The sequence below is a fragment of the Typopeltis vanoorti genome, chromosome 16 (assembly GCF_054136105.1).
Source record: "Typopeltis vanoorti isolate ZY-2024b chromosome 16, IOZ_Tvanoo_1.0, whole genome shotgun sequence".
In the NCBI taxonomy this organism is placed as follows: domain Eukaryota; kingdom Metazoa; phylum Arthropoda; class Arachnida; order Uropygi; family Thelyphonidae; genus Typopeltis; species Typopeltis vanoorti.
In genome coordinates this window covers 37,185,605-37,200,000 of record NC_143564.1, presented here as the reverse complement: position 1 = coordinate 37,200,000, position 14,396 = coordinate 37,185,605, and the positions used below count along the sequence as shown (strand labels likewise).

The following is a 14,396-nucleotide window of genomic DNA, read 5'->3' as shown; positions in this document are numbered from 1 at the left end:
TCAAAAACAAACCAGACTAAAAGTATACAATACATTAGTCCTACCAGTCTTAATGTATGGAAGCGAAATCTGGACAATAAAACAAAAAGACAAAGATTAACAACAGCAGAAATGAAGTTTATGAGAAAAACTGCAAAGTATACCCTATTTGGTCACAAAAGAAATGAAGAAATTATGAAAGAATTAAACCAAGAACCAATAATAGAAAAAATTAAAAAAAATATAAACATAAATGGATGGAACATGTTCAAGGAATGAAAACACAAAGATTACCAAAACAAGCCTTAAAGTACAAGCCATTAGGGAAAAGAAAACCAGGACGTCCTCTTAAACGATGACTTCTAAGGCCGGAACAAGCCATGCTAGGCCTAAATCCTTGATACACATGATGAAGATGAACTTTAACATATTTAATCAGATCCTGTGACTTCCTCTCTTTGAGAGGGTTGCAGCTGATTACTAGGGAGATAATGACGCAAGGTGGTTTTCCCGTTGCCTTCCTTGTCGTATTTCTATGACTGTAGCTTTGTTCACGGGTTCGGTTTGCCTGCTTGCAGGATGAAAAACCCCAGATAAACTGGCGGAAAAAAAAAATTTGTTGTCCACGCCCAAGACCGGCTAACTTGGCTATGGCAGATCCTTAAGTTCCTCACGTCGTCGACGAGAATTGAACCTAGGACACTCCTTCCCCAGGCATATGGTTGCGAAGCGCAAAGCCACCATGCTAACCGCGCCGACCTTTAACACACACACACACACACACACACCCCAAGCAATTCTATAAATTTGGTTTTTAATCCTTTTTTCCCAAGTAAGCAAACAAGCAAGTAAGTCAAGTTTGCGCCTGAAGTATCTTCAGGTCTGAAGCAACTCGTGGTAAAGGTGGAGTAAGCTCTGATCGCTTGCCTTAGTATCTCCCATAATGTAAAGCACATCTCCTTGCAAACATGTATGATGCTATGCATTCAGGGAAGATCCACTAACCAGACCGGTTACGACCTTTATTCAGGTCTCGTCAGTGGGAGCCAGACCCTAAGGTATACCAAGGTTGAAGTAATGCGGAACTTATAATTTTTACCTATACGAGTTGCCACAAGATGCTTAAGTTCTGCAGGCCAGGCGCAACGAATTCTTTGTGGATAATGCCCTTGGAATCATAGAAACAAATCAGTCAGCATTGTCTTTACTTTTGACTTCTCCAAGCGACTTTTTTTCCAATGGCCCTCTTCTGGTGGTTTCCACTCAGCACTCTGGCGCTTTGTTTCCGGCTCATACTCAAAACATATATATGTTAAAGACACGTTTCGTCACCAGTAACGATCGTTTCAAGAAAGTTTGAGTCCTTACGAGCGATTTTAATGAGGTCTTTGCAGTGTTCAATTCGATACATTTTTTGGTCGTCGGTCAACTTGTGGGGAACAAATCGCGAATTCAATTTACGAAGGCCAAAACTCTCAGTCAAAATGTTGTGCACAGTTGATTTTGGAATCCCTAATTCGTCTTCAATCAATTTCACGTACGATTTCGGGTTTTCTTTGATGAAATCACGCACTTTTTGGATGTTAACTTCGCTCAGTCCGTTTTTGGACAGTCCAGCTTTTCATGGTCCTCAAGCGTCTCAGGCCACTTTGAAATCGCTTAAACCACTCGTAAACTTGAGTATGGGATAAGTATTCATCACCGTATGCTTTTTGAAGCATTTGATGCGTTTCGGTAAAACTTTTACCAAGTTTAACACAAAAGTCAATTGCAGCTCTCTGTTTGAAACTCATTTTCTGACCGTTCGTCAAAACACACTGTCATTCTAGGCACTATAACTTGGCTTCTAATGAAACAAATGTCATAAACAGTTGACACATCATTGATGAAAGTTGCCGCTTTCGACAACAAAAAAGATACAACAGGTGATGCCACTAGTTTCTTCTATTTTCGAAAAGTTCGGTTTCTTTTTGGACAGAGGGTGTATATTATCATGCTTTGCACAACTGATGATTACTATTATTCATTCTGTGCTGCCTCTACAGTGTCTTTTTCTTCCAGGTTTCATGTTAAATCCCTTCATTCATCCATTTGACCTTTGGAATACATTCACACACTGATGCTATTAAGTATCTCTTCCAATTCCCAATTGCCATTTATTTCCTTTTTTGTTTAACTACTCATTCTGTGCTATAGCCCCAGGATGTCTCCTAACCTTCTCATAATCACTAGTCCTGTAATCCATGATGACTCATCAACTGGAGGGATGTTTGACATCCCATTCACAATCACATTCTCTGATGACATGATCAGATCTAAATTCTCAATCCTTGCACACCTTCCTTTACATATCTAAGATAGTTGTCTCTCAAGAACTCAAATTCATTTTCTTTATTCCCATTCTCTTCTTTCCGATCTGTATTAGCATAATTAAAATCACCCATAATGACCATCCTTCCTCTTGTTGACTAACCCAAATGTTTATATATTTCTTCAATATTCCTTGGTCTATAGCAACATCCAACTAAATATCTTCCTGTCAACCTCACACCATACTGCCTCAAAACCATTGCCTCTATTTTCCTCTTGCAACTTATGCTGACCTTATTTCCCTGCTATCATCAGCAGCACTCTTCCCCTTTCCTTCTTATATTTTCTATCTCCACAAAAAACATTGTCTTTCCATTTTCTATTCCAGTCATGATATCATCCTCATTTAATCATGTTTCTCTTATTCCAACAATTATTGGGTAAATAAATTGAATCAGTGAAAAAATTTCATCTCCCTTATTTCCGATGTGCTTGGCATTTGTAAATAAACACAGTTCACTTTTAGGTCTATAATAACCAGTCCTACACAAGCAATCTGTTGCTTGTGATCTCCCATCCACACCTACCCTTCCCCAGTCACCTTTGTCTCCACTTATTCCCCCCCCCCCACACACACACCCTGATTCATTCCATTCCCATGATGATCATCCCCATACACATATTCACTACTACTTCCAACATCCACTCTTCCCAAGCCTTGACTTCTTTCCTACTGAATCCCCCTGTCCCTCTTACATTCCTATTCCGTCTTCATCTCTTACACTACTACTACTATTTCCATTAACAAGCACTTCTGTCTCATCCACTCCACTCTCCTGATCTTCCACTTCGCCACCTTTTATGTCCTCTGATCTCCTGCTCATTTCACTCACTGCATGTCTTCAGTCTTTCTAGTTGATTCACACCAAAACCATTCAAATGCAATCTGTCACCTTTATACAAACTGCACTCCCTTCTCCTTACACAGCCATACCAGAATGTCATTTATGATTCTCACTCTCCATCTCAACTCATCATTGTCATACCTCATGAACACACTGAAAACTTTTTCTGTTACACTCTTATCTTTCATTTTTCTCAATAACCTCCTGATAGCCTTCCTTATATTCTCCTTATTTCCACCAAATCATTTGTTTCCACAACCACCACTAACTCTGTTGATCATTTATTTCTCATATACAGAGAAATAATTTTCTTGCTCGTTCTTCCTCCTGGAAAGCAGATCTTGTGGACCTCCTCATTAACAACAACTCTAATAATGGAATCTCCATATATTTGCAAGTCATTCGTCACCTCTTATTCTTTACTTTCCTTCATTCTATTCTTTTGTACTCTTTCATTCTTTTCCACAAAACATCTGATATCACTGTGTGTGTTCCTCGTTTCATTTTTCATTCTGAACAACTCGTTCCAATAATTTCCAATAATTTCACTCTCTGTCACTCCTGCATCCTCTTGTTCTGGCATTTCTTTCTTCCATTTTCTTACTCCTAGTTTCTTTCGCTTCCATATCACTTATTTTCATTTCTTCACTCATATGCTCTTTCACCTCACAGTCTCGCCCACTTTTTCTCCATTATTCACACAATATTTATGCTAGCTTTCATTTCTTCAGTCTGTTTTGCATTTGCTATAACTCATAGTCCATCAAAATCTTGCACATTCTACAAATCCCCCCCCCCCTGTTCAGTCTCTCTACAACAGCATGTTTGTCAAAGTAATGTTCAGCCAAACTGGCTAGGCTCTTGACATTTTTGTATAACTGGATCCTCATCTCAGGAAAGATCCCACAGGAATGGAAAGAATGTATGATAATTTCCCTACCATATAAGGGTCTTGCAAAAAACTGATATATCTAACTACTGACCTATCAGGAGTGGTGAAGATTTAGTGAGAATTCACATACAGAAATGAATTGGGAGACAACTATAATTACAAATAATAGCATCGGTTTACTAAATGGAGGTCACGTTTTAGCAATTTAGCTAATTTGGATAAAAGGAATGGATACCACATAAAAGGCTGTTGCATAAAATGGAGAATATGGGATTGGAACATAAACTGTTGACTTGGATGAGTGGATGGCTTATGGACAGACATCAGAAAGTGATATATAGGAGGGTGTAAATCTGCTGCCTCAACCCATGTGAATGTATGACTGGTAGAATTAGGTGCATTCAAAATTAAGACTGTACTAGCATTACATAGCACCTCCATTAATTATTATTATTTATATAGGCACTCCATGGAGTCAAAAGACTCATCATGGGAGATCCACTCTATCCATTAATACAATACCTATCATACATCTCCTTAAACACATTCGCTGTTGGGAGGATGCTCACAACTACCACTGGCAGTCCATTCCACTCATTCATCACTCTCCAAGAAAAGTACCTAGTCTGCACACCCTTACCAACCACACTCTTAGATAGCTTCCAAGTGTGACCCCTGTTTCCCCCTACTCCCCATGTACTGAAAAATTTCTTCTGTATCAATCTTATAGTGTCCCCCTTAGTAACTTATAAGTTTCTATCATATCTCTTCTCCTCTGCCTGTCTGCTAAACTCTGCAACCCACAAACCCTCAATAGGGAACATTCCACAGACCTGTCACCAGCTTGGTCACTCATCTCTGAATCTTCTCCACCACTCTCAATCCCTAAGAAACACAGGTGACCAAATCTGTGCACAATAGTCAATGTGGCCACATCATAGCCTTATAAACAGGGATTATAACCTTCCTATCTTTACTTGTCATTGTGTTCTTCAGCATCAAAGCAATCCTCTGAGCTGTTTTGCCAACCCTTGCAATTTGGCCTCTGAATTCCAAATCTCTATCTACCATCACCTCCAGATCACTTGCCTCATAAATTTCCTGTAAACTGATGGTACTAGTTTAAAGATTAATTACACACTTTGTAATTCTTTGAAGAATTACAAAGTGTGTAATTCTTCATCCCTAAGTGCATTACCTTACATTTTACAACAGTGAATTGACAACCATTGTCTGTTTCCCAAACTGCCAATTTATTGACATTAATTTATAAGATATCTACATCGCCTTTATCAACTACTGCTGTCCCTAGTTTTGCATCATTGGCAAACAACTGAATGTCCTCCTTCAAATCTTCTGCTATATCATTAATATACAAATTAAAGAGTAGTGGTCTAGTACAGAGCCCTGGGCACTCTGCTAGTCACCCTCATTTGCCTTGATTCCACTCCACCATACACCACCCTCTGATGTCTGTCTATCAGCTCCCCCCCACACACACACACTCTCCATCCATGCCACCAGCCTCATATCCATTCTGATTTTCTCCAACTTATGTAATAGTTTTTCTATGTGATATTCTGTGAAATGCTTTTGCAAAGTCCAGCAGTATCATTGTGTAGTCATTTCCTTTATCCAATTCTGTTGTCACTCACCTTATTATAAAATGTGAATAAATTACTGAGGCAGGATCTACCTTTTACAAAGCCATGCTGCCTCCTATAAAGTATCATATTCCTATCCACCAATTCCTGAATTTTACTTTTAATCAACTTTTCCAATATTTTCACCACCACTCCAGCGATTTAATTGGTCTGTAATTTGCTACTTCTGTCTTGGAGCCACCTTTATGTAATGGAACTATCTTACCTGTTTACACAACCTTGGAATCTTACAGTAGTTGAAACTTAGATTAAACAACTTTGTCAGAGGCACTGCCAGTTCACTTGCACATTCTCGTAGCACACTAGCAGACATACTGCAGGCCCACTGCTGTATTCATATTTTTCAGTATACTGTTTTATCTCCAATTCATCTATCTCAATGCTCACATCAGTCTCTGTCACTTCATTAACTGCAAATTCACCACCTGGATGATATAACCTTGTAAAGTGATCACTTAATAACAGAACTATTTCTTCTACTTCTGTCACTCACTTTCCTACCATCAGCACTTAGTAACGTTATCTTTCCATAATCATTCTTTCTTTTACTTGCTATGTAGCAAAAAAACTCTTTTGGATTTATTTTGGCCTACTTAGCTAATTTTTTCTTAATCTGATTTAGTCTTCCTTACTATACTAGTTACCCTTCTTGCTTGTGCTTTATACTGCTCATGGGCATGTTTATGTTCCATGCACAATGCTTTCTTTTTTTTGCAGCTTCTGATTTATACCGCTAGTCATCCATTTAATCCCTACTCAGTTTATCCTCCTGACCCCGGGTATACATTCTCATACTGCCTCGCTCAAACAATCCTTGACCACTTCCCATCCACTAACATTCATTCCATGTAGTTTCTTATGCCATGGCACTGCTCCAAACTACCTCCTAAGTTTGTCATAATCACCAGCTTTTTAGTTCTGCATAAACCCTTTCTTGACTGAAATTTCCACATGTTAAGCAACTTCCCAGAACAAGACTGCATGGTCACTTTCCCCGATCGGAGGTAGAGTTGCTACTGCATTTATAGATAGATCTTCTGATGCTATTACCAGATCCAATACTCTCAAACCCCTGGTCCCTTCCATTATGTGCTTTTTCAGGTAATTATCCCTTAGTAACTGTATAAATTTCATTTCCATTTTGCCATGTGCCCTTTCTTCCTTCCAATCTCTATCACTATAGTTGAAGTCTCTCATGATAATTGCTCGGCCTGCACTCATTCTGCTAATCTGCTGATGCATCATCGTATCATATAGTGTATTAAACACATTCCTTAGCAGGATCTATTGGAAAAAAGCCACCTTATTCCACTAAAGCAAATTCAAGTTCAAGAGGCTTTTCCTTGAATCAGCTGCAGCTATCCCAATCTAAACAAATATGGTTGTATCAGACTCCCCCCCCCCCCATATGGAAACCCTCATCTGCAAACAGTCAACCCAATGACCAAGTACAAATAACTGAAGCCATTAGGTGTCGTAATTGTAGGACTTTAGGTTTTCTTGTATCTCTGTTTTTTTCATCTTTGGTACTGAAGTGTGCTTGTGTGCATGTGTCTAATACAAGTGTATTAGATGATCCCTGTCAAAGTCAAATCAGCATCAATCATCCCTGATGATGATGCTTATTTGACTTTGGCAAAATATAGGATAATAAGTAAATAATTTTATTTATTAACAAATGTTTTGTTAATTTCCTTAAACACTATACGATACGATGATGCATCAGCAGATCAGCAGAATGAGCGCAGGCTGAGCACTCATTCAGATTAGCAGAATGAGTGCTCGGCCTGCACTCTTGAACTTGAATTTGCTTTGGTGGAGTAAGGTGGCTTTTTTCCAATAGATCCTATGGCAGGTATCCAGGGAACGGTCTGCCAATCCTGAGTGGCTGTAGCGGTGGAATAGATGTAATCCTGGTGCTCTGATATATGCATGTTGACTGTCCTACTGTTTGTCCATAGTAAGGAAGGTTGCATCTGCAGGGGTACCTGGTAAACTCCAGGTAAATCCAGAGGTTGTAGTGGGTCTTTGAAGGAGTGGATAAGAGCTGCTAGCTTTCTGTGTTGTTTATAGGTAGTCACAAGATTGTGCTTTTTTAATATCTTGGCCACCTTTTCCTGAGATGCCACAAATATCAAGAATGGTTATAGATTTGATGTAATCTATGCTTGGGAGGGGGGGGAGGTGTAGATATGTGGTGTTAAAATTCTTTGTATTTGGTGGAAGGTTGGCCAAAAAAGTGTTTTTATGAGGGTGAGTTCTATGTTGAGTGCATTGTTATCTGAACAAATTAATTTTGTCCAGTGGACTAAGGTTTTATAGTCCCAAATTGTTGGGGAGAGGGGGATGGGGTGATGTGACTTAATGGATGTATCTACCTGTGTGTGTGGGAGGAGGGAGTTCTGTAGACTGTAAAGGTCAGGGATCCATTTGGTTGTCTTGTAACTAGAGTGTATAGGAAGGGCAGACTGTTGTTACTTTCTATTTTTGCCATGAATTGGATGCTTGGATGTTGGCTGTTCAAATGGGATAGGAAAGTGTGTAAGGTGTTCTGGCCATCTGCTGATGCGTGTCATCCACATTTTCTACTGGACCCAGGTCTATAGCAGCAACCAACAATATATTTTGTCCTGTTGGCCTCTATCTCATACCAGACAGCCTCAAAGGAACCATTTCCATCAGATCTACAATCTTCTTTAACTTCTATTTTTGTTGGTTGAAGTTCTTCAGCTATCATTAATATCTCTCCTCCTGCAGCATCCCCTTGTGCCCACAGTTACCCTTACATAATGTCATTACTTACCAATTCAGATTTAAAACCTGGGAAACTGCATCCAGATCTTCATAATCATTCCTACACTCATGCTTATCTATCCTCGGGGTGGCTAGACACATGCTTGATTGCCCCCCCCCCCCCCACTAACTCTAGTTTCCCTGGTTATACACTACCAAATCTCACTGAACAACACTTTCATCAAGCACATAACTCCAAATCCAAAACCCATTTAAGTGCAGTCCATCAGGCATATACATGTCCTTATGCCCATCAAATTCACCTTATGCATCTGTAAAACTGCATACCATTCCTCCTACACCATCTTCTCATTGACAATCATGGCCCTTCTCTATCCTATCATACTGAGGCAGCAGACTCACAAGCTTTATTTTCTTACTCTTCATTTTGCTTCTTCTAACAACTCTTTCATATCATCTCTCATTGCATATTTTCCACCTTTCAAATCATTTGTGCCTGCCAAAACAATTAATTTGTTTGCTTCTTTCTTCTGCAAACTTAAAACTTCACTAACATCCTTTATCTTCACAACTAGAAAACATGCTTTTGTCACTTTCTAATTAGGTATACCTCTTATCATCGAATCCTCATACAATACAATCTCTTTTCTCTCAATTTCTCACACTTTTATGCTTTTCCCATTCACTCTTTCTTTCTTTCATTCTCCATCCTTTTGTACCACACACCAATCATTTCTACAGTTGCTCAACCTCACGTTTTGCCCTGTGAAGGAGTCCGCATAAACATGCAATTTCATTTTGCTGGCATCTCATCATCCACATTGTTACTTTCAACCACTTCCTTCAAAGTCTCATTCGCAGGGTCGTACTTATGCAAATGAGGCCCTAGCCGGGGGGGGGGGATTACAGCCAATTTAAGGGTCCCAAACAATGAGGAGGGGAGCCCTCTCATTACTTGGGTGCCCTGCTCATTCGTATTTCGTGCACTATCATTCATTGCTTCCACTACGTTCTTCACAACACTTTGACAATCCTACCTTATAACCATCATATCTGTCACTTCATTCTTTTGCTCCCAACATGACTCACATTTCTTATACTCGCTTACGAAAATTTCTGACAAATATTTTTTACAGTCTTGCTCTCATACCACAAACCGTTCACTCTCAGAAACGAATACATTAAACACGGTACATTGCATTAAATCCTGCACGTTGATATCAGTGAACATCGATGCCTTGGGCGCCATATTTCTCGTATGCATCAGAAACCATTTCTGAAAGTATATCGCTTAATAATAGTTGACTGAACAACACCACTTAACAATTTTTGTCTGTAGAAGTGTGTGTTCACAGGTTCGGTTTGTCTGAGGGACAAAAAACTCGAATTCCTGGGAGAAAAAACCTCCACTTCCGTATGATAGTGGCTAACTCACTAATAGCTAGATATAAGTAGATTAGTAACAAAAAAAAAAAAAAATCCGCTAATGCCTTTTTATTTCCGTATAAGGAGTAGGCAAGGCCGTTTAGCCCTATCTAACTTTTGGAGACTGAGTGGGCAGTTCAATCTCCACTGGTACCCAATCAGAGATACCTGGCCCAAGGCTATCACTAATTAAGTGGCACACAGTGAAAAGAATGGCTCAACAAGTGCCGCCATCTCGTGGTCCCTAACACAATATATTTAATGTCTGAAATAGTGTGGGTTCTACGGTCGATTTTCTTGAGTTTCCGGGAGAAAAAACTCGCTTGCCTGTGCCAGAAATTGACTAACTTGGGAACTGGTCGAAAAAATGCTTAGAAAAGTTTCCTCTAGTTGTCGACTAGACTCGAAACTAATTCTTCCTTTGTGTGGCCAAGCGCCATGGTGTGCAAATGCCACATCCACTGAGCTACACAGCTTTAGTAACAAATAATGTATTATAATTTCGATTAAAAAATAAAGAGTTGTAACATATTATGACATGCTGAGAATAATAATTTGTCAAGTTTAGCAATGGACATTTTTTTGTTAACTTCTAATGATGTTTGTTGACAATGTTGAGTATAATCTGATTAATTAATAATGTCACATTTATTCTTCTTTTGTTTATCTCCAAAAAAAAAGTCAAGAATTATATCCATTCAATATTCAATCACACTCAAACAAAAGATACTACTACTACTACTAATAATAATTCACTGATAGATTATTTATGCTTGGCAATGCAGGATCTATCACTGTTCTTCCTCCCTTGATTTTAAATAAGACCAACAGTGTTTAACTTAACATCACAAAACTTTCATGTTTTACAGTATAAACAACACCAAGAGGGGGGGAGGGATATTTATTAAACTCACTAATATTTTGCCGGTTTTCTAACCCACATCAGATCACAATTATAACTGTGATAGGCACACAGCACTAAACTACGTAATTGAAGAAAACAGTTTCAGTTGCAACAGAAAACAGAACCAGTGTCCTTACATAATATGCCCTCTATGGTTTGATTTAGAGAAGTCCAGCTATCAGGTCTTAAAATGACAGTCTCCCAGATCTATGATGAATTAATGCAACATACTTGTTGAGATTAGAAGAGTGCTTCACAGCTGATGCTGATTCTAAAAATAGTCTCTCTCTCTCAGCTCTATAATGACTTCTATGTAATAAAGATGTTTTCCTCCATCTGATCCTATGTGAAGGAGTATCCAGAGCATGGTCCGACCGTCCTGACTATACATATAATTGCAAATGTAATTTTTATGTTCTTCAAGGCAGATGTTAACTGATCTACCAGTTTGTCCAAAGTAGGCCAAAATGCAGGCACTGTAAACTTTACACACTCTGGGATGTTCAAGAGAATGCAGAATTCTGGGTTGTTCAAGAGGATGCATAATTAGGAAAATGCAAGAAGATAGCTAGCTGATGGGGAAAGGTTTGAAAGTGGCATTGAGATCATATTTGCAGAGAACTTTGGCTATTTTTTCTGATATACTATTAACATATGAGATGGGATAGTTTTGCTGTGATCCTATATGTTTGGTGTTGGACGGATAGGAGGAGCATGCAATATTTTATCTATTTCATATGGGCTATAGCCAGTGGCTAAAAAGGTGTTGCAAAGATTCTTGAGCTTTCAACGGCTGTATCATTTGAACAAAAAGCCTTGGCTTGGTGAGAGTTTTTTTGAGGATGCTACACTGTCGAAAAGGTTGGTGGTGTGATTGTTCATGTAAATATCTTCTTGTACAACAAAATTTACTGGTATCTAGTTTCTGAAATAACTGTACATGGAACATATTACCTTGTAGTTACTAATTAATTTCATTAACTGTATATAGCTTTATTCATATTCTGTTAATTCACACAATATCTGGCCATTCAATAAGTTTGTATCTGGCCTGGTTAGCCAAGTGGATAGTATTTCTGTGTTCACCATAATTGTGGGCTTGAATACCACTGCAGACATAAATGTTTGTGAAAGTCTTAAAGTGGTAGATAGTATTTGTCACCAGCATTCTTCCTGCCTCTCAATTAATGGAGGCCCGAAGCTCCATGTTTGGTCTCTAATTAAAGCAGAGAACTAAATTATCTAATCCTTAGCCCACACACACTAATAATGTGTGATAGATTTATGTTCTGTGAGTGGAATTTAGATAAAAAATTAAAGTAAATAAATAAAAAAATAAACTAAAAATTTATGGCCAGATATCAATGTGAGATGCATTGTATAAATTGCAGTGCCTGCAATATATACATTTTATCAACCATAATTAAGAAACTTTTATAAACATGACTTATTTTAACAGGGGTGCTTAGTTCCATCAAGCAAAGATTGAACCGAAGATTTTGCGGTTATCTATTCTTACATGGAGAAAAAGTAATGATTGGAAGGAAGATATATGCCTTAACAGACCCATTTTTGAAAAATGCTATTGCTGATGAATATATGAGAATAAAAAATAAAATTGAAACTGCTGACAACCCAGAACTTAAAGAGATATATCTGAAAAAAGTAAAACAATTCAATGATTTCTTATACAAACAACTATTTCCAAAAATGATTCAGTCAAGATCTTCAAGGCATATTAATAACTCAAGCAGTGTGAAAGCACAGACAAAATATGTGAACTTCATAAGGAATTATCAACAGAAGAGAGATCCACAAACAGTCAGTCAAAGTAAAGAAAAGCAGAAAACTGACCAAAAAAAAATGAATCAAAGATTTTCCAATTATCCATCCTTATCTGGAGAAAAAGTAATGATTGGAAGAAAGATATATGCCTTAACAGACCCATTTTTGAAAAATGCTATTGTTGATGAATATATGAGAATAATAAAGGAAATTGAAACTGTTGCTAACCCAGAACTTAAAGTAATATATTCGAAAAAAGTAAAACAGCATTTTATGAATTTCCTAAACAAACTACATCTAGGAATAATTCAATCAAGATCTTCAAGGCATATTAATAACACAAGCAGTGTAAAAGCACAGTCAAAAAATGTGAACGTCAGAAGGAATTATCAAAAGAAGAGAGATCCACAAACAATTAGCCAAAGTAGAGAAAAGCAAAAAACTGATACAAAGAAGTATGTTATTCTTGGTATAGCAGGATTTTTAGCATTTTATCTCCTTGGTGGTATTCTCACTCTATGTGGAGATAAGAAATATCTCATCAAAAACTTCATGATTCAACAGTCATTAAGACGAGCTGTGACACCCACAGATTTCTACAACATATAGACAGATATATCCTGTGTTTCATCATGGTTCTAATGATCATCGTGAACATGTAAGGCAGATTCATGACTACTTGTAATTTTAATTATATGAGAATGAAAAATAAAAATAAAAATAAAATAGTCTCTCTCTCTCTCTCAGCTCTATAATGACTTCTATGTAATAAAGATGTTTTCCTCCATCTGATCCTATGTAAAGGGCAGAGCATGGTCTGCCTTTCCTGACTATACACATGATTGCAAATGTAATTTTTATGTTCTTCAAAGTGGCATTGACCGAGAACGGTCAATGAGTTTAAGGAGTGGTATGATAGACTTTGTGTTTCTTAGGGGGGGACCTCCCCTCGATGAGTCTTGACAGACTTTATGTTCTTAGGAAGGACCTCCCATGATGAGTCTTTTGACTCCATGGGAGGCCTGAATAATAATAATAATAATAATAATAATAAATTGAAACTCTCGCTAACCCAGAATTTAAAAGTGATATATCTGAAAAAAAGTAAAACCATTCAGGAATGTCCTAATTTCAAGAATATTTGAGTCCTAGATCATTGTAAACATATAAGGTAGATTCATGACTACTTTTAATTTTAAGAGTTCCTTAAAAAGCAAAAGATTATGAAAAGCAAGGAGAACTTATTATTTTTATATGCATGTTAATTCTTCATTATCAAATTGTAACAACTCGTTTAATATCAAGTAGCTCAACATTAGTGAATGTATAATAAAAGCAAAATAACAGCAAAAAAAAAAAAGATTTCTGTGAAGTTTCTAATTCAGTGCACAGTACACAAAAAATAAGTCAAGAAATATACAGACTCTTATTTAATTTTATTCATATTGTCAGTTACACAAAACGGACAATAATTCAATTCCAGTTCACTTAATTATCTTTCACTATAGCAAACACCATTATAAAAAATTCATTCATTCACTATAACAACTTAACACAAGTTTCTAATCAAAGTTCCATAGGCACAATCCTGTCCCACAGGAAATTTGCTATTGCAAACTATCCACTATAATTATTTCTCTAATTTCTACAAATTTGCTATATACTGAGAGCTCACTGTATTTATTTTGAAATAAAGAGGTAACTCACTTCTATTACTGTAATCAGACAGTAAAACAGATATATCAGGCTGAATATTGGTGAGCTTGAAGATGTGGCTC

At 37.5% G+C, this 14,396-nt stretch overlaps 1 protein-coding gene across 1 annotated transcript in view; it reads left to right on the top strand.

The window, feature by feature from the left end:
- LOC150097958 (uncharacterized) overlaps positions 1 to 13,336 on the top strand; it is a 35,315-nt gene extending 21,979 nt beyond the window's left edge. Inside the window, exon 3 of the mRNA XM_090406336.1 lies at positions 12,293 to 13,336. Coding sequence (XP_090262462.1) covers positions 12,293 to 13,227 — 935 coding nt within the window. The 3' untranslated portion in view covers positions 13,228 to 13,336. The remainder of the gene's footprint in view (positions 1 to 12,292) is intronic.
- The last annotated feature ends 1,060 nt before the right edge of the window (positions 13,337 to 14,396 follow it).